General features: G+C 41.4%; 1 protein-coding gene across 1 annotated transcript in view; it reads right to left on the bottom strand.

Annotated features, from left to right (window-relative positions):
• Positions 1-21,612, bottom strand: part of LOC311132386 (uncharacterized protein) — a gene marked incomplete at both ends in the record, with an annotated part of 161,782 nt that overhangs the window by 68,065 nt on the left and 72,105 nt on the right. Inside the window, 3 exons of the mRNA XM_084165651.1 lie at positions 17,177-17,221; positions 19,385-19,420; positions 21,237-21,269. Of these exons, the coding sequence (XP_084021777.1) occupies positions 17,177-17,221; positions 19,385-19,420; positions 21,237-21,269 (114 nt within the window). The remainder of the gene's footprint in view (positions 1-17,176; positions 17,222-19,384; positions 19,421-21,236; positions 21,270-21,612) is intronic.

The following is a 21,612-nucleotide window of genomic DNA, read 5'->3' as shown; positions in this document are numbered from 1 at the left end:
CAGTCAGTCTCTCCTCAACTCATAGCCAAGAGAGACTGGCATGCATAGTATTTACAGTATATTAGCGCTCTGATTACAATGAAGAGCAACAAGTACAGCTCTGTTCTGGGCCAGCTACAGCGTAACTAGGTCTTTCTTAGCAGCACTTGACCACATGGCTGGACAATAATTAAGATACGACAAAACTAGAGCCTGCAGGTAACACCAAGTAATGTAGTCTCCTCAACTTGGTCAACAGCAACATCTAGCGCTTAGGGAATGATTTGTAGAAAATACAATGCTTCGTTTTAGAGATGTTCAGGACCAGTTTATTACTGGCCACCAATTCCAAAACTGACTGCAACTCCTTGTTAAGGGTTTTAATGAGTAGGCTGGGCATGCCGAGAGATGAGTTCGTATTGGTCTGCCATGTAGCATGCTTCTGTCTATTTGAGCTGGTCAGTATGTGTAGGTAATCCTGTCTAACACAGCTTTAAAAAAAATATATTGCGTAGTAGAACTGCATAAGTGTTGCGCTCCACTTTCTGGAGGACCGAGTTTTGAAATCAGTGGAATTAGAGTATGATAGCTAAGGAGATGGAGAAAACACCTGTCTCCGGATTACATCTTCAAACTAAGTGCAACCACGGCATCCGTGAGAGAGGGAAAAGCATCCATCCATGTATACGGGTAAGATAGTCTAGCTAACTACATTTTCAGATATTACACGTTTCTAATTTTGACAGAAAATCGTTTTCATTTCAAGTTAAAGTGTACTGTTAGCTAGCTAGCTAACCTTAGATGTATGATCTGTGTAGTAATATTATTAGTATCGCAGAGCCATTTGCTTTGCTAGTTATAGCCTAATGTTAGCTAACTAACATTGAACCAGGTTGGTTAGCTACCTGCAGATTCATGCAGGGTAGTAACGTCATGAGTTGGGATTATGGTAAATTGTTTAACTAGCTAGCTACTGGTCTTAACAAAAGACTCCACTATGCAAGTATCCATTTCAATATGGCGAGTAAAATGGTCAGAGTGAGCTGTTCTTGTAGAGTGTGTCTGGATGTAGCTAGCAAGCTAGCCAACGTTAGGCAGTTAGCTTGGGTGCTTGACTGCTGTTTGTTAGGTCAGCTAGCTAACGTTACATGTATGATCTGTGTAGTAATATTATTCATATCTCAGAGCCATTTGCTTTGCTAGTTATAGCCTAATGTTAGCTAGCTAACATTGAAAGTTAGCTATTTGCAGATTCATGCAGGGTAGTAATGTCATGAGTTGGGATTATGGTTCATTGTTTACCTAGCTTACATTTACATTTTAGTCATTTAGCAGACGCTCTTATCCAGAGCGACTTACAGGAGCAATTAGGGTTAAGTGCCTTGCTCAAAGGCACATCAACAGATTTTTCACCTAGTCGGCTCGGGGATTAGAACCAGCGACCTTTCGATTACTGGCACAACGCTCTTAACCACTAAGCTACCTAGCTACATGTCTTAACAAAAGACTCCACTATGCAAGTAACCATTTCAATAGAATGTCAATGATGTCACTGCGACAACTGTTGATAGACGTAGCTGGTAAATTTGGTCTGGCTATCTACTCTGATTTCAGAGCACTCTCGTCTAAGTGTGCCAGAGCGCAGAATAACTGACAAATTTACGAACGGTCAACACCTGTTGAATATGGCCGGTGTCAGTAAACGTTGGCAAAAAAAGCGTAAATTGTTGCCAGCAGCACAGTTGCCGTCACCAACGCTCTGGATAACATAAAAACAGCCTAACCAGCTCTGCTAGGGCGAGTAAAATGGTCAGAGTGAGCTATTCTCTAATTTGTGTCTGGAAGTAGCTAGCCAACGTTAGCTTGGGTGTGTCGTATATGAAGATTATGACTTTGTTAATGTTTTTAAGTGGAATCTGAGAGGAGGTTTATTTGGCAGAAAGAGAGCCGTTTTTAGTGTGACGCCACATACAAAATACAGGAAGTGTGTGTTGTAGACAGGGGATTGGACAGTAGAGGGAGCCACCCATATCTTGGGAAGATTATATATACTGGGTAAAAAGGAAGAAGAGGTTAGAGCGGCCATTGCAATCTGAGACGCCGTTCTCCGGGTGGTCATGACATCCGTAAACTCATGCTGAAAGCTTGTGATATGAATAAACTTATGATCAAGGTTCAGTATGAGCGGACTCCTTTGTTTATCAGCAATAATTGCCAGCATTGACTCGACACTACAAATGGCGTCACGAAAAGGGAGGGTCTGCATCTCTCCTTTGTTCCATTCATTGCCGCCAGGCTGACTCGTTCTGAAGTCATGGCCAGATAAGGGTGAGTTTTTTTTTCTCACCACTTTGGAAATGTGTTAGTTTGGAGGCTATTTGAGTGTGCACTGGAGAGATGTACCGTTAGGACCGATGTGTGGCTCGTGTTGCTTTATTGCTGAGAACTGGGGGTCTGGCTAATCATTATAAAAAATTTTGCACTGGTAAACAGCGCAAAAGGGGGGAGAGCCTATAGATTGGCTATAGAGATATGTTGCTTGAATAGGAATTCAAGAACAATCGATGGAAGTGAATAAGGCAGAGATACGTATACATATTAGGGCGTTGCGAATCTGGAAAAGACCTCGGAACGAGGCGACCCCTAGGGTGGGCCTAAAATCCTGATAACGCATTCGGTGTTTTAGGTGGGTTCTGGGAACTCGAGTTTATGGAATATACATTCTATTGCATGTTACCGCTCAGCTGGTGGTTGACGAAGCATTTGTTTGATGTAACCTCTCATAGGATATCTATTGAACTCACGGCAGCATAAAGTTAGGGACAAAGGAAAAATGTATTTAGGCGCAATGCAGGTTACATTGTTGCATGCCACATGGTACTTACATGCTAATGCTAAATGCTAATGCTAATTATGCTACATGCTAACGTGTGACCTTAGAGGGCCATTGCGATGGAATAAAGCCTCTTAAATTATGTTTGTGTGTGTAGAATTTACGTTCTATGCTTTGTGAGCTCTGTTAAGTGTTATTGTTTGACTATAAGGGGTAAAAGAGAGGAGCTATAGCAGAATGCTAACGTTCTGTTGTCTGGAGCTGCTTGAGGGCTCCCTTCCACGGTGAAATCGTATTGATAAATGTACCGCGCATGCGTGTGATTTTACGGCAATAGATTATGACACGTTTGATTTTACGGCACTACACTACAACACGTGGGATTTTACTAAACTACAACACGTGTGATTTTACGACACTAGAGTGACGTAGGGAGCAATCCTCTGTTACACTGGGTGCAAGGGGAGGAGACAGAGACACAGACGAAGGAACAAAGAGAAGAGATTTGAACACGAATGGAATGTTCTGGTTGTTACATTGGCTGTTGTTTGAAGATGAAACTATTTATTGAGACATATTGAATTGATAAATGAGAGAGATATGTTGACGGATTAAAAATAAAAATAATTAAATAAATAAATAAAATAAAAATGTTATTGAGCTATTTGAATGCGATTCCTGAGTTAATTCTTAGAGTGAATGTGAACGGAGGAATATTGAATGGTTGAAGTGACTCAGTGACTGCATAAACTGCTAAATTCTTTTTCTGTTTCTCTGTTCTTTTGTCATATGAGAGGCGATGGGACGAGAGAGAGAGAAAGAGAGGAGGTGCTGATGTGTACATCACATGACAAGGGGTGACACGACAGAGGATCGAGTCAAAAGGTTTTGGTGCTGTTCTGCTTACAAAATCTTCCCCTACAGGATATTTGATGTTATGACAATTTCACAGAGACTTGGCAAAATACTGATTCATTAAAATTTGCATTTTTGGAGTTTCTGTGCATCAGTTGGTTTGATTACAGTTCTGTTGGAAATCGAGTACTGACATTATTCTGTAAAATTAAGATAATTGGGTGCTTATAAAGCAAGGGGGTTTATGGGTATTGTAGTGTTGTAGGATTAGAAGTCTTTATTTTTTGGATTGCTCTGAAGTTGACTACTTGCATTTACTTTCCTGATGGGATGTGGTAAAATAGCCACTAATTGATAAATTAGTAAAATAGGATATAGAAAAAAAATTTTTTTTTAGAATATTCATAATTTGTTAATGATTTTTTTTATATTTTTTATTTATATTTAGAATCAAAAAATTTTGAATATTTTTTTTTAATGATTTTTTTTTGAATAATCATATTTTTATTGATTGATTTGGGGGAAAGAAAAAAAAATACATATATATTTTTTAGGTTATATTAATAATTAAAGGGAGGAAGCCATAGGCTATATAGTCTAAAATAAAATAATTCACAATAAAGGAATATAAAAGGGTTGTTACAATGGGGAAAAACGACATAAAGGCTATGAAGGTAATTACACCTGTTGATATAGTTGAAAATATTAAACGTTGCAATACTATTAACTAAAGGGTATCTGGAAAAGGGAATAAAAGTTGGCCTGACATTGAACAACCATAGCTAGTAGAGGGGACTCTTAACCCTGACGTCATCAACATAATGAAAGTGCTTCTGTCAATTCATAAAGCAGTCAAAAGAAGGGAAAAAAGGGAACTACGTAAAGAAAAGAGACAGAGAGCTGGGTGTTCTTAAGTTGTCCTTCATTCTCAAACAAAAACTGATAAAAGATTCCAGCGATAAGATAAACAAAGGTATAGAGAAAATGCTAAAGGAAGAGAAGGCGACAGAAAAACTAATGGCAGAAGTTAGTACACCTTTCTCACATACGGATTCAGCAAAAAGACCCCCACCTTATGAGAAGGAAGTAGAGCTTAGGGATGTTTATCCTCAGCTTCCAGTGATCATCCAGGAGGGTGATTATTGCATCAGAGATGAAGATGAACGAAAAATAGATAGAGGACAAGCAGAAACGACAATAAAAATGAATCCAAAACTCCAGAAGTAAGAAAAAACCGAGATGTCTGGAAACTGAAGAGAAGAGGAAAAACCTGCTGAGAAAAGGATCCCAAGAATGGGAGGAGAAGAATACATTGAGGCCAAGGAAAGAGAGAAAAGTAAGAAGATGATGGAAGATGATATTTCGAGGGCAAAACTTAGAATATAAGCTGTTGAAGAATACTGATATGTCAACAACAAGAAGGAACAGGACCAAGAAACTTTCAGAAAACTCAATCAAATACAACTGGTGGAGAATAAGAAGGAGAAGAGAAGCTTTGGTTATGAAGAATCAGAGTGAACCAAATCAACAATCACTGCTACAGCTTCAACTGAACAAGGTCAAACGCAATTGTACCAGCCACCAATGGAGGTACCAGTTGTTATTCATATCCACAGCCAGTTTCTGGACAGACACAGAATTGGAGAGGAAGAGGACGAGAAGACTTAGAAAGAGGAAGATTTAAGTCATCCTTCCAGCAACTTTCAGAAGAGTGTTATAATTGTGGACAGGTTGGTTACTTTACCTGTGAGTGCAATGGGCCAGGAGGAAACAACAGAGGACATTTCTGAGGAAGATAAAGGAGCAAGTGAAGATCACCTGTTCTCCAGGTGAACCCTTAAAGGAGCAAGGAGTCTAGAGTGCCTAGAAGATCCGAAGGGGGGTGTCAGCTGATAGCACCGATTTAGGGAGAGGAAGAAAATATCCAACAATTGAAGTGAAAATAAAAAGGACTATGAGAAGTGATGGTGAATAGAGGAAAAGCTTTTATCTGTGTTGAGCCTAAAGAGGTTAAACATCTCACTATGTAAAATTAACTGATTAGGATAGGGATTTGAGGTAGTAAAACAGCTAATTACTCTTAAGGAACCAATTGAGCTCTGCTATAAAAAATCAAAGAGAAATTAAAATAGACATACTAATATTAGAACATATACCTATTGCATTGTTGGGAAGAGATGCATTGTGTAAATTGAACTGTACAATAAGATGTACACTAGACGGCTGTCTGGTAGAAGATTTTAAAAAGTAGGGTTTTTGGGAATCATATTTGCTTAAGAAGATAATATCATAGGAAGGATGATAATCTATTAGACTGACTATTAGACAATCTGTCTGAAAAATAAAGTTAAAAGGGGTGACTGTTATTCTGGGTTACATTCCTACACAAAGAGATTTCAAACTAGGCTAAAAGATGTTCGATCGTTTGCCAAGTCTGTGTGTAAAGAAGTCAGAAGCAGGTGGGGACTTCCCAATCACATATTCTAAAAATTGGTGGTAGGAGGATTTTGTGAATAAATCAGTGGAAACGTTTTTTAAAAGTTAGGAGAAAAGATTAGATTAAAAAGTTAAGAAAACTAAGATTGAAGGAACTCTAGGACAGTAAGCTAAGTTTCAAAGTTAGTAGTAAGAGAGAGAGAACAGTGGTGAAGGACATTTTAGAGTTTAGTGGGAAGATAGATATGATAGGAGTTTAGATCTGTTAGGAGCAGATGCATTGAGAAAGTATGCGTTGCTGAATGATAAGAGAAGATTGAGGGTGATTGAGTATCTATATTTACAATTCCCAGCAGGAAGATCAAGGTAATTGTAGGTGTATTTTTTATAATCAAAAGTTTGAAAGTGAGGGTTTAGAGTAGGAAGAGAGAGTGAATGTAGTGACACTAGTGGTGATAGATGGAAGTACAAGTAAAGAGTTCAAAGCTTTGGGGAAACTAGATGAAACAACGACAATGACATCAACACTTCAGCCTATTATAACAACAGTGAGAAGCAATTCAACTCTTTCAACATTGATAGTTATTAAAGCCATAAATATATCGCATTTGATTACAAGGGAACCAATAGCTCCAGCACCAATTTTAGAGGAAAAAGACTGTTATTAGGGTTAGGATGGGTGATACAGCTCATCTTCCTTGTAACTGTGAGAGATAGAGTGGGGGAGGGGACGTTCCTCCCACATGGAGAGATAATTATGGAGAAGAAGTATTGTTATCAGGACCAGAAGTAGAAGCTGTTGCACCTAGTCAAAGGAAGTATAGTTTGTACAACGATATGAAGTGGAAGAGGGTTATGAGTGATTGTTCACTTATTTTGCGTAATGTTACAGAGAAAGATCAGGGAGAATATATGTGTACTTATCTAGTGCAAGCATTAAAATTTGTTCCGGTTAAGAATTATTGGTTAAAAGGCTATGTAATTCGTAAAGTGACGCTTATAATGGAAGAGTTGAAGTCTGTTGAAGCTTCCACAGTCACCGAAGGAGTTCAGGAGAAGTATATTACAGTAGCCACTCCAACAGTAAATAATACACAGAGGATATCGGTAGCTTTCCCACTAGAAGTAGTTAAGGGTGTTAATACATCAACTAAATCAACTACTTTAATGATAACTTTGAAAGGGATTAATGGTACGACGGCAATAACAAATGTAGGAAGTATGACACCGACACCAACAACAACTTTTCTGAAATTAAAGGATGAAGCAAGAGTGACTCGGGAGTTTATGGTACGGATGGAGAGTGCTGTCAATGGTAGTAAGGATAGGGTTAAAATAGGAGAGCAGATGGTGGTAGAGAAGAATATAGATTCATCTGAAATAGTGAAGGATACTATCATGGAGGTACAGGATGAGTTCTTTGATTTTAATGACAGACAAGGAGAGGTATCTGATCAGTACCGCTCGTTAGGGAAGAGAGAAACTAAATGGAAGGCATATGGGTTTGATTCTTCTGTTGTGAAAATTAAAGATGGATGGGCAGGTAGGAATCTTTGGTTCCAGCAGCTAGCTCATTCTGTAAGATCAGTGAGGAATCTTGAGGGTCCATGTCTGTTGAGAATTCCAGCACCAGACACGTGGGGTTCCATTTTAGAGACGGTCGCTCGACCTCTATCAAGTACGTGTCAATCTTATGCTTTGTCATGGCTGTTGTATCAGCAACAATCATTAACAGATAAAATAATGTCGTTGTCAAAACATTTGTTTAAGCCTAGGTTTAAGTGTTCTTGGTTAAATGAATTACCCTATGTGAATATGTGAAGAGCCTTGGCGTGACCCTGGACAACACCCTGTCGTTCTCCGCCAACATCAAGGCAGTGACCCGATCCTGCAGGTTCATGCTCTACAACATTCGGAGAGTACGACCCTGCCTTACACAGGAAGCGGCACAGGTCCTAATCCAGGCACTTGTCATCTCCCGTCTGGATTACTGCAACTCGCTGTTGGCTGGGCTCCCTGCCTGTGCCATTAAACCCCTACAACTCATCCAGAATGCCGCAGCCCGTCTGGTGTTCAACCTTCCCAAGTTCTCTCACGTCACCCCCCTCCTCCGCACACTCCACTGGCTTCCAGTTGAAGCTCGCATCCGTTACAAGACCATGGTGCTTGCCTATGGAGCAGTGAGGGGAACGGCACCTCCGTACCTTCAGGTTCTGATCAGTCCCTACACCCAGGCGAGGGCATTGCGTTCATCCACCTCTGGCCTGCTGGCTCCCCTTCCTCTGCGGAAGCATAGTTCCCGCTCAGCCCAGTCAAAGCTGTTCGCTGCTCTGGCACCCCAATGGTGGAACAAGCTCCCTCACGACGCCAGGACAGCGGAGTCACTCACCACCTTCCGGAGACATTTGAAACCCCACCTCTTTAAGGAACACCTGGGATAGGATAAAGTAATCCTTCTACCCCCCCCCCCCCCCAAAAAAAAAAAAAAAGTATAATTGTAAAGTGGTTATCCCACTGGCTATAGGGTGAATGCACCAATTTGTAGTCGCTCTGGATAAGAGCGTCTGCTAAATGACGTAAATGTGCCCTTGAGCAAGGCACTTAACCCTAATTGCTCCTGTAAGTCGCTCAGGATAAGAGCGTCTGCTAAATGACTAAAATGTAAAAATGTAAATGAATTTGTTAGATGGGAAGGAAAATCAGGTAACAGCGAACCCTGAAGCATTGGAGGTGAAACCAGTGAGGGCTAAAAGTTGTTTTTGTTCTAATAAAACATATGATGGAAGGGGTATGTTTATGGGAATATCAGATTGTGATGATTATATGATGACTTTGGGTAAGCATGACCTGAAGGGTAGTAATGAGAAATATAATGTTACTTTTTATGTTCCAGTTAGTAAGAAGAGCAGGACTTTGATGGTGAAAGATTAGCTTTTGCCTGACAATGTGACTATTGGGAATTTTAGAGATATTTGGAGGGTTTGTGGTGATAAAGCGTATATATTCTTACCCTATGGATGGACAGGATGTTGTTACATGTCAACGTTGAAGCTTCCATATGAGGTTTCTACCATTAAAAGAGGGGTAGCACCGGACACAGATAAATCTGAATCTAGGTTTGGAAATAGGGTGAAAAGAGACATGGCAACATTTCATAGTCTGGGAAGCCTATCATTGGAGGATAAGTCTAAGAGAGAAGGGGGGACTTTTTCCATGGTATGGTGTACATTTTTGGCAGATCATATTGATAATATTAGCTATACTTTGATTTCAGATAGTTATAGATGCATTGAAGAATATAAGGGATGCATTTGGTAGATCTGAAGGAGCTGGATGGTCAGCGAAGTCTTGGTTGCAAGATCAGTTAGGCCCAGTGGGAGCAGTGATGGTTTACGATTTAATAGCAGCTTTGATAGCACTGTGTGTGATGTTTGTAATTTGTTACTGACCTTTGAGAAAGCTATGATATTGAGATAGGTTGGAGTAGTGATGCCTGGAGACAACGCTCAGATGCCGTTGTTGACTGTTCCTGATCTGGATGAAGATGGACAAGTGGGACTGGATGGAGTATTGATGGATAAATATCCTTTTTGATTATTTGATCATTTTTCAATTTTTTTTTTCAATATTAGTGTGATTTTAGTATGATGTTATGAATCAAAGGGGGGAAATAGGATAATGTGATTCATACATCATTTATATATAATTTTTATATTCTTAGTTGATATTGATGTTTTAATTTGAAAATGTTGTTTTGCAAAAGATACTGTTTGGTCTTTTCTTTTCTTCCAGAAGCATTTGGGGGAATATGTAGAGATTGAAATACTCAAACAAGGACAATATGAAGGGACAATATGAAAGGAGAATGACTGGAGGAGATGGAACAAGGAAGGTGTGGAAATGTTCCGATTCCATCATCAACGATGCATTGGAAGAGGAGACTACGGAGGAGATGAAGTGTAGTGGACTACATTCCAGTGTCTGCAATGAAATATAGACATATTTGCATGTGTAATACATAATGTGAGTCATATTCTTAGGTATTACTTTTTGTAGAATGATATTTGATGTTATTGGATACATGTGGGGATCTTAGATGTTTTTGTTTATTTCGGGAATGTTTAGGGACATGGAGTTTAGGCAGGGATAGAGATCCACTGTAGGGTCCGATGGGTCGACCAGCCTGAGAGTGGACATTTTGGATAGTATTTTGTTTGCTGGGGCTTTCATGTGTATTTAATGGCATCATAGTTTCAAATGCATTGATAAAGATTTATGAGTTGATTTGGAGTACCTAGGTGGTTGCCTGGGGCAGAGGGACCGTGAGAGAATTTTACTGTCTTGATTGATGGATGGATATTTGGAAAGAAGGCTGCCAGACAGTTTTTCGCTCTCACACTCCATAAAGATTTGTTCATATTTCATAGTAATGTATTCACACTTCATAAAGATTTGTTCATATTTCATAGAAAGGTATTTACACTCCAGAGGGAAATGTTTTTGGTTTAATGTTAAAGATACTCAATAAGATAAATTGTTACTTGTCATAATCCTATTCTGTTTGTTTTCGAGACTTTTTAGTCTCGAAGGGGGGAATGTCGTATATGAAGATTATGACTTTGTTAATGTTTTTTTAAGTGGAATCTGAGAGGAGGTTTATTTGGCAGAAAGAGAGCCGTTTTTAGTGTGACGCCACATACAAAATACAGGAAGTGTGTGTTGTAGACAGGGGATTGGACAGTAGAGGGAGCCACCCATATCTTGGGAAGATTATATATACTGGGTAAAAAGGAAGAAGAGGTTAGAGCGGCCATTGCAATCTGGGACGCCGTTCTCCGGGTGGTCATGACATCCGTAAACTCATGCTGAAAGCTTGTGATATGAATAAACTTATGATCAAGGTTCAGTATGAGCGGACTCCTTTGTTTATCAGCAATAATTGCCAGCATTGACTCGACACTACAGGTGCTTGACTGCTGTTGTTAGGACAAATGCTTGGATCAACTCTTAATGAGATGGGTGGGGCTAAAGCTTAAGAGAGTGTGAACAATGCTGAATGGGTGTAGACAAAGAAGAGCTCTCCAGTAGGTACCAAAACATTCAAAGGCCATTTTCTCAAAAGTGTGGTTACAAGTTTATCAACTTTCAAAGCAGAATTACTTTCCCATTGTTCCTCAAATGTTGTGTATGATATACAATTTTCTAGCTCTGAGTCTCTACTTTTATCCAATGTAAAAAACACAATTTCAAATGCTGCTACATAAGACCGAATAGAGCCGGTCGGTCACATTAGAAGCTTCCATTGAAGAAAACCCTCAGAGTTCTATTAGATAGATAGCTCTGAATCCACAATATGGCAGAGGTTGAAAAGCCATAAAACATACGTTTTCTCAACAACAGGTTATGGTCAATAATATCAAAGGCAGCACTGAAATCTAACATACAGCTACCACAATCTTCTTATTATCATTTTTTTTTAACCAATCTTCAGTCATTTGTGTCAGTGCAGTACATGTTGAGTGCCCTTCTCTATAAGCATGCTGAAAGTCTGTTGTCAATTTGTTTACAGAGAAATAGCATTGTATTTGCTCAAACACAATTTTTTCCAACAGTTTGCTAAGAGCAAGCTGATTGGTCTGCTGTTAGAACCAGTAAAGGCCGCTTTACCACTCTTGGCTTCCCTCCATTCCTGAGGACAAACACCTTCCTCTAGACTCAGAATAAAGATATGACAGATAGGAGTTGTCAATGCCAGGAGGTTTGTCATTATTGTTCGATAACAATAATTTTTTCCACCTGTCCCACACTAACTTGAATATGCCTCACTGTTCATTGTTGCCATTTCCTGCTTAAGTTTGCCCACTTTGCCAATTAAGTAATCATTTAAATAATTGCCAACATCAAATGGTTTTGTGATGAAAGAACAGTGCCTTCAGAAAGTATTGACACCCCCTTGACTTTTTCCACAATTTGTTGTTACAGCCTTAATTGAAAATTGATCAAATTGAGATCTTTTGTCACTGGCTGTAACACAACAAAATGTGAAATAAGTCAAAGGGTATGAATACTTTATGTAAATATGGCACTGTAAATATGATGATTTCATATGCTATGAACAACCTATTCTTGACAAATGGGTGAATAGGGACTGAAATATTTGTTTGATAATTTACATATACGTTGCATTTACAATCAACTTTACAAATGACATCCTATAAGAGTTCAGCTGCCTTATTACTATAACAAATTATAATTTAACTTGTGGTTAGGGAAGAGTAGCCTTATTTCTGGGTCACGGCTTTCATTAATTCTTGTGTCCCTCCCCTCCTGAAATGTACAGAGTCAGCTGGCGACTCTACAAATTGGATACAATCTCAGCTTTCAGCTCCTATAAGTTGTCTATCTGTGATTAACAAAAAGTGGTTTTGTTTCACGTCTACAAATAATGAAAAAAACATTTGAGGGGTGAACGTGGGGAACCGAATCTCATCTGTGAAAGATGTGAATTTGGCTCCCAGACTTGCATACCAGACTTGCATACTGCTACTACTGCTTTTTTTTTGCATACTGCTACTACAGACAACGACAACGTTGAGCACCAGACAACAATTATAAGTTATAAAAAACATTCTCTGAAGATTGTAATTGTCACGATCGTCGAAAGGAGGAGACCAAAGCGCAGCGTGTTGAGCGAACATCGTAGACTTTATTTAATTAAAGAAACCACGATCAAAAACAACAAACCAAATAGGACGAAAGTGAAGTCCAAAATACTGATATACACTAACAGCAACAAGGAAACAAAAACCCACAAAACCAAGGTGAAACCACACCGTATAAATATGGCTCCCAATCAGAGATAACGAGCCGACAGCTGACACTCGTTACCTCCGATTGGGAGTCATATGACTAATCAACATAAAGAACAATTAACCCCAAACATAGAACTGCACAACCAGAAATCCCCAACATAGAAATACACCCAACCAATGAAATTAAACAACCCTGGCTCAAATATCAAGGTCCGTGGAGCCAGAGTGTCACATTACCCCCCCCTAAAGGTGCGACCTCCGGGCGCACCAGCATACAGTCTAGGGGAGGGTCTGGGTGGGCGTCTGTCCATGGTGGCGGCTCTGGCCCAGGTCGTGGTCCCCACCCCACCTTAGTCACTCTCCGCTTCCGTATCCCCCTCCACATGACCACCCCCCAACTAAACCCCACTGGATTAAGGGGCGGCACCGGACTAAGGGGCAGCACCGGACTAAGGGGCAGCCCTGAACTAAGGGGCCGCACCGGGCTAAGGGACAGTACCTGACTAGCTGGCTCTGGCGGATCCTGGCTGGACGGCTCTGGCGGATCCTGGCTGGACGGCTCTGGCGGATCCTGGCTGGACGGCTCTGGCGGATCCTGGCTGGCGGAAGGCTCTGGCTGATCCTGTCTGGCAGAAGGCTCTGGCTGATCCTGTCTGGCAGAAGGCTCTGGCTGATCCTGTCTGGCGGAAGGCTCTGGCTGATCCTGTCTGGCGGAAGGCTCTGGCTGATCCTGTCTGGCGGAAGGCTCTGGCTGCTCCTGTCTGGCGGAAGGCTCTGGCTGATCCTGTCTGGCGGAAGGCTCTGGCTGATCCTGTCTGGCGGAAGGCTCTGGCTGATCCTGTCTGGCGGAAGGCTCTGGCTGCTCCTGTCTGGCGGAGAGCTCTAGCGGCTCCGGTCTGGCGGACGGCTCTGAAGGCTCATGGCAGACGGGCGGCTTTGCAGGCTCAGTACCGACGGGCAGCTCCTGCGGCGCTTGGCAGACGGACAGTTCAGACGGCGTTGGGCAGACGGGCAGTTCAGGCGCCGTTGGGCAGACGGGCAGTTCAGACGGCGTTGGGCAGACGGACAGTTCAGGCCCCGTTGGGCAGACGGCAGACTCTGGCCGTCTGAGGCGCATCGTAGGCCTGGTGCGTGGTGCCGGAACAGGAGGTACCGGGCTGAGGACACGCATCTCAGGGCTAGTGCGGGGAGAAGCAACAGGGCATGCTTGGCCCTGGGGACGCACCGTAGGCCTGATGCGTGGTGCCGGAACTGGAGGTACCGGGCTGAGGACACGCATCTCAGGGCTAGTGCGGGAAGCAGCAACAGGGCATGCTTGGCCCTGGGGACGCACATAAGGCCTAGTGCGGAGAGCAGCAACAGGGCATGCTGGACCCTGGGGACGCACATGAGGCCTAGTGCGGAGAGCAGGAACAGGCCGGGCTGGGCTGGCGACGCGCACCGTATCTCTGGTGCGAGAGGCCGGAACAGGCCGGGCCGGGCTGGCGAAGCGCACCGTATCCCTGGTGCGTGGAGTAGGAACAGGCCGGGCTGGGCTGGCGACGCGCACCGTATCCCTGGTGCGAGTGGCCGGAACAGGCCGGGCTGGGCTGGCGAAGCGCACCGTATCCCTGGTGCGGGGAGTAGGAACAGGCCGGGCTGGGCTGGCGACGCGCACCGTAGGCTTCGTATGAGGCTCAGGAACAGGCCGGGCTGGGCTGGCGACGCGCACCGTACACTTGGTGCGGGTGGCAGGAACAGGCCGAACCGGGCTGGCGACGCGCACCGTACACTTAGTGCGAGGGGCCGGAACAGGCCGTACCGTACGGGGAACACACACTACTGGCTGTACCTCGGGATTAGGAACGGGCCGGACCGGACTGGTTACACACCCCAGTACCTCTCGCCGAGCCTCTACACCTTCCTTCCCTGCTTTACCCAGTAGCCCCCTTAACCTGGTAGCCTCCTGAATCCGTCCCTTCTCTGCCTCCGTCAGCCCCCTTAACCTGGTAGCCTTCTGCATCTGCCTTGTGGCCGCCTCCTGCTGCTCAGTCGCCCAAGCCATGTGCCCCCCCCAAAAAAATTCTTGGGGTTGCCTCTCGTCCTTCCGACGTTGGCTCTGCCGACGCCGTTGCTCCTCTCGCCGTCGCCTCTCCACCGTCTCGCTCCATGGACGGCGATCCATACCCTCCAGGATCTCCTCCCAAGTCCAGGACCCTTTACCGTCCAACAGTTCCTTCCATGTCCAGACCCTTGGCTCCTGGACGCGCTGCTTGGTCCTTTTATGGTGGGTTTTTCTGTCACGATCGTCGAAAGGAGGAGACCAAAGCGCAGCGTGTTGAGCGAACATCGTAGACTTTATTTAATTAAAGAAACCACGATCAAAAACAACAAACCAAATAGGACGAAAGTGAAGTCCAAAATACTGATATACACTAACAGCAACAAGGAAACAAAAACCCACAAAACCAAGGTGAAACCACACCGTATAAATATGGCTCCCAATCAGAGATAACGAGCCGACAGCTGACACTCGTTACCTCCGATTGGGAGTCATATGACTAATCAACATAAAGAACAATTAACCCCAAACATAGAACTGCACAACCAGAAATCCCCAACATAGAAATACACCCAACCAATGAAATTAAACAACCCTGGCTCAAATATCAAGGTCCGTGGAGCCAGAGTGTCACAGTAATTCCTCACTGCAGGAACAATAGGTAGTGAGAAGTGCACCTCATTCTGACCCACGCTAGATTTTTGCAGTGTGTAAAAATATAACTAATAATTGTCAGGTAAAAATGTATTTGAACTCACATTTCATGATCAGACATAATGGTAGTCAACCTTTTAGGCTTAACATTAGAAATGTGCTATTTTTCATGGGTTTAAACACTACTGAACGAAGAGCCATTTGGGAACCAAATGAATGGCGCTTTTAGGTGAACGGAGCCAAAAGATCCGGCTCACAGAAAAGACTCGGAATGCCCATCGCTAGAACAATGGGACTAGTTGCTAACGATGCGGAAGGTTCTTAGGTTCTTAGTTTCTTAGCGATGTCTTTCCTCCACAAATTGACAGAGTCCGACAAGCGAATGAAAGTGTAGGCGGGACTTCCCAGCTTCCAATGTCTGTGGATATGTAACCCGATACCCCAGAGCCTTCTGAGGCAAGCTCAATTCAAGCAGGGAAGCGTGGCTATTAGCCTAAACCGTCCCGAAGCAAATTGGTTTAACAGAGGCTGATTTATAAGCGAATTACCTTGATAAAACAATTAAACTATTAAAATATCCCTGAAATCAGGGACTTTACGCTTAACAGGTTTTAAGGACAACACTGGGAGGGAGCTTTAAAGCTCACATGCCTTGTGCTACTGGAATATCTTACAGTAGTGTGTGGACTAATCAGAGATATTGGGCGACCAACTTCCCCTGTCGTGAAAGGCTATGCAATGGCCAGTGGGTACTTGGCCATATTTCGACTGACTGAAGAAGTGTGAAAAGGTTGCCCATAGTGCTTGGTAAGTTCAATCAAGACCATAATGGAGAAGTATATATATTTTTTTGCTGTAGAAGAAGATGTGAGTATTACGTTAGTGCAACATTGTTAGCTTCCAAAAGTATTCAGCACTTTTTAAAATCAAACCAGGGTTATACTGTATAAAAGGCCAACAGGTTATAAGCATACACAAGTGGTACAGGCAAACAAACTAAAACATCAACAAGCATTATCACAATGGCTGTTTTAGCATTGCTTTATAGCTCAGTAATATGACAATATGTTCTGAGTGAACATAAATACTCTAGTGATGTAAATTGTTGACTGCTTACGTGAAGAGGGGATTAGTAACATAACTTACCTCAGGTGTGCTTGTAGACGTTTATTTCCCACTGAAGTGAAAATCAAGTGCTCATTTGCCCAACAAATCATCATTATCATAATCCTTGAATGATGCATTACATACAGTAGATGCTCTTTCAGATGAGGTGGAACTAAAGGAAATGTCAGTGACCAATCATTTAGTGGTATGCCTGATTGCAGCATTGCCAGGTGTGTATTTATCAATCAGCACTGCTATTCAGCTGGCCAACTCACAACACAATCTGATCGTATGTTCCATACTAATTTGAGCAATAATTTGCATTTGTTTCTGTGAATGACATGTGAATAGTTTCATCCTTGACCATTGAATCATGAACAATTAATGACAAATCTGTATTAGCTTACATTTTAATGTTGGTAGCTGGGAATTCTTTGGGATGAAGACAACAGAATTTACCTTAATCCCGGGAAGTCCAGGCAGCCCTGGAAGTCCTGGCTCTCCCTACACAGGAAACAATGTTACAGCCGAGTCGAGCCTCTGTCCTGGGGCCTTCAACAGCAGTCTCTACCCTCTCTATAACTGGGTCCCAAACAGCTCTACAATGAGCTGGGCCCTGATGAAGATTACAACTTGCACTTGTGTTATGTACCAGTGTTATATGCAATCATCGTTAGATAGGTGTACTGTGTTGCTGATTATGTTGACTAATAGAGTTAAGAGGTCTGCAAAGGCTTCAAAGGGATTCAATTCAGTAAGTTTGGATTGTTTACTACTGAGATTTAATTTTCATTAAAGGCGCAATCAGCTGATGAAACAATAACAAAGGCGACACCCCGCCTCTGTTTTGGTAAAATGCTGAGAGATGGTGCTGTAGAAACGTCACCACTCTCAAATTCATACACAGAGCTATGGATGCAAAGACTGACCATCTATGATATCAAAATTATAGTTTTAAAGCTATACAGTGTTGGTTTACATTCACATTGCTAACAAACATTGGAGTAAGACTAGACAATATTTTGGGTTATGATGGGGTATGACAGTTGAACTAAGCTCATGAGGCATTTATAAGTTATATTCCTCAAGAATCAATGGGTTTATATCATTAATTTATAAGTCCAAATATGGATGTAGCAACTTCAGATTGCCCTTTAAGGCAATGTCATTCTCAAGTGGAGAATTCTGGACTCGCATACAGAGCACAAAAGGATGAAACCTAAATTGGGATTGAGTGAACTATGGAAAAGGCAAGAGGCCAAGTACTTTATACGATTTCTTAAAAGCATTTCAACATACAATCTTCTGACTATGAATAATTTAACGCACTATTTAAGTATATTACATTTATGACATATGAGAAAAAATATTTTGCACTGTTGACAATGATCAAGCGTAATGGCACTTAGAACTCAGCGAGAGACCTGTAAATTACAATTGAGCCTCCTGAAAGCATTGTAAATGTAATTAATAAAAGTAGCTCATCTGGAAATACTCCTTAACAAGCTCCACCGACCGTCACCCTAATTAATTATTCAATGGAGATCAACAGTTCCCTAATAGGCAACTGGAAGAGAAATACAACTTCGTAAGAAAGCATATTTAAGCAAATAGATAGAACGACTGTGAACTGCCATAAAACCGCATAAAGATCTGACTCTGTGTCAGGCGGAACCTGTTTTGCAGCAGCAGCAAAGGGCTGCCTGTTGTCCTCATGGACTCTTTTTCTGAGAGGGAAAATAATGGGGTATGGCTCTTGGTAGTAAATAGTGTGATTAGGTGGGATCCTAGTGCAGTCATGACAGCAGCTCTGCAATGGCTAGTGGGTACTTGTCCATATTTTTCCTAGCAAATGTTTCTGTCGTTGCAAGAAAATAAATGTCAGGCACTGCTATTAAAAGTACCAAGCTGGCTTTTTGTCAGGATGGGGTGCTTTACTTTGTACTCTGTGGCCGATATTCAATCAATTTGTGCAGACACTTTCAGAAGTTTGTAGGATTAGCAGAGCAGGCTGTCCCAGGTGGATGGAATCACTGATCATCAGAACTGAACAGGGGCCAAGGGACTGTAAATTTCTAAATCAAGTGTCAACTCCTTCCATCTGAGACACTGCTGGGAAAATCAAACACACTTCTGAAAGCTCTATCTGACTCCCCACCCCTGTTTCGGTAAAAAGCTGAGGGATGGGGCTGGAGAAATATAACCACTCTCAAATTCATAGAGAGAGCTATGGATGCAAGGACTGACCATCCATGATATCAAAATTATAGTTTTAACCATGTTTTAAGGCTATTAAGTGTTTGTTTGCATTTACTTTGTTTACAAATATTGGAGTAAAATAGGCTTATATTTAGGGTTCTGATGGTGTACGGCAGTTGAACTAAGCTCACGAGGCATTTATAAGTTATATTCTTCAAGAATCAATGGGTACATATCATTAATGTATTAGTCCAAAAATGTATGGAGCACACTTTTTTGGCTGTAATGGTGTAACATTACGCAGATATTGCAAAATCACACCTACAAATGTACCTTTAGGTTAGGAAGCACTTTATCACACTATCACATTCTAATATCAATCTGAGAAAATAAAAAGGTATTCCTATTGTGAGGATTTAGAAACTTGGGAAACACGTGCCATGGGATTGTAGTGCAGGCTAGTCTTACCTTTGCTCCCCCACGTCCTGGCTCTCCTGGTTCACCCTGTAATACAGACAGATAGAGAGCTCACTTTTAACCATTACGGTTAGCAATAACGATGGATGCAATTATTTATTTTGTTCTTCCCTTAATATTACCTGTGTCATTCCATGCATAAAGCGCCTTTTAGGTAGTGTAATTTTCTCAAAAATGATTTATTTCAGCTAATTTTAACATGCTGTCAGCACATGTTCAACTTCATAACACACGTTTTCCCATCTCAATAGGTTAAATCAGCGTTTCCCAAACTAGGGGTCACGACCCCATGTGGGGTCACCTGATTTGAAAATGGGGTCTCGAGTAAAACTCTGAAATAACATTTAAAAAATTGTGCTTGGTTCATAGAACTGGGGTTACGTCAGTAACCTCCGGTAGCCGCTAGATGCAGTTGTAATAAACACAGCGGTTTCTGTTTTATTTCTACAAATGTGGCTCCATCTTTTGAACAGTTTAAATATTATGACCCCATATTATGATCACATACATCACTGAAAGACAAGACTCAAAGGAACACATATGTGTTTCCCTCTACACAGGACTCATAAGAACCAAGTGGACAAGACCAGGCACTAAATCAGATTGGGGGAAAAAAACATAATCAATGATGATATTATTTTCTACACAGAAGATCATACAAAATGATTGCCTGATGATCTTCTGAACTTCCCAGTACCTTGGTGCATTTCAGTCATTTCAAACAATACTTCCTTCAGATTTAAATACTGTCAAAAGTACTGTTGAACTGATTTGTAATAAACCAATAAAAAAAGTTAACATTGGCCGTTGATTACATCAATTTATTTATATGATAGGGTCGTGAAAAAAAATTGATATCAAAATGGGGTCGAGGGCCAAAAAAGTTTGGGAACCTCTGGGTTAAATTAAGAAAAATTACTATTAAAGTGACAGGGTTGACAATAACAGTTTTGACGATTTCATCTTTAATCAGCCATAATTTAAGATGGAGGGGCAGGCAATTTAATGCAATCTTAACAAAAAATGTGTTGATGTTAAAACATTTCTAGCCTATCTACCTCTGGGTAACAGGGTTGACGTGTTACGCTCGACACGCTCAGTTTTTCACCACAAAACACCAGAAAATGGCCAAAAAGAGTAGAACCAGCTCATCTGCTTTTACGCTATAATTTGACTATCAGATGTTCAATGATAAAAATTATAATAATACAAAAAATATATATATATCGTTTCACCATTTTAAAACAAGAGTTCAGTTCCTGTTAATAAGTAAAAATAGTCAGAAATGACTTTACCAAAACAAAATAAACTAGGGCTATAAAATGATGGTGAAAATCTTGGGGTTAAGTGTCTTAACATCTTCCTAGAATGTGGAAAAACATGAAAATAAATATTTTTAAAAATACACTGTTATTTTAATTTTTGAAGATAGAAAGAGCAAAATGATGTTGCAACGAACAGCACCACAGATGTTGAGATAAGTGAGATGCAAGACTTTGCTCTCACACAGTCACAGAGAGTATCTGCGCATGTGCACTGGTGCACTTCATCCTGCTACAACACGTAGCTACAGGACCAAAACAGCGGAGAAGTTTAGCCTTAAGCTTCAACGCTCTTAGTTGTTGAGTAAATTGACACACTATGTGTTTACTTCATGCATGCAATGTCATCTCGCTGAGTCTACCTTTAACATAGTTTAGTTTAGATAGAGCATAGACGTATATCATCCAACTGTTAAATTGAGTGTTTTATCAAAATGTACACACATAATGTCTGAAGGACATAAAAAGCACTCTATTCGTGGAACAACCCACCTATTTCAGCATTTAACCCAAAAACGTACCTTGATGCCTGCCGCAGAGGAGCCCGCATCACCCTACAAAAGAAGAAGAATAACAACATCTTTACTCGCAACATCTCATTGTTACAGACATACCAGCTACCAGACCCGGTCTCAGGGATGGATAACTCTGGAGATCCCTTCGGTCTGCACTGAGTTAATTACAGTGCATTCGGAAAGTATTCAGACCCCTTGACTTTTTCCACATTTTGTTACGTTACAGCCTTATTCTAAAATTGATTAAATTGTGTTTTTTTCCCTCATCAATCTATACACAATACCCATAATGATGAAGCAAAAACAGGTTTTCAGATATTTTAGCAAATTCATAACAAAAATAAAAAAAGGAAATATCACATTTTCATAAGCATTGAGACCC

The sequence above is a fragment of the Coregonus lavaretus genome (genome assembly GCF_964263955.1).
Source record: "Coregonus lavaretus genome assembly, chromosome: 7".
NCBI lineage: Eukaryota > Metazoa > Chordata > Actinopteri > Salmoniformes > Salmonidae > Coregonus > Coregonus lavaretus.
This window is presented reverse-complemented; position numbering and strand designations above follow the sequence as displayed.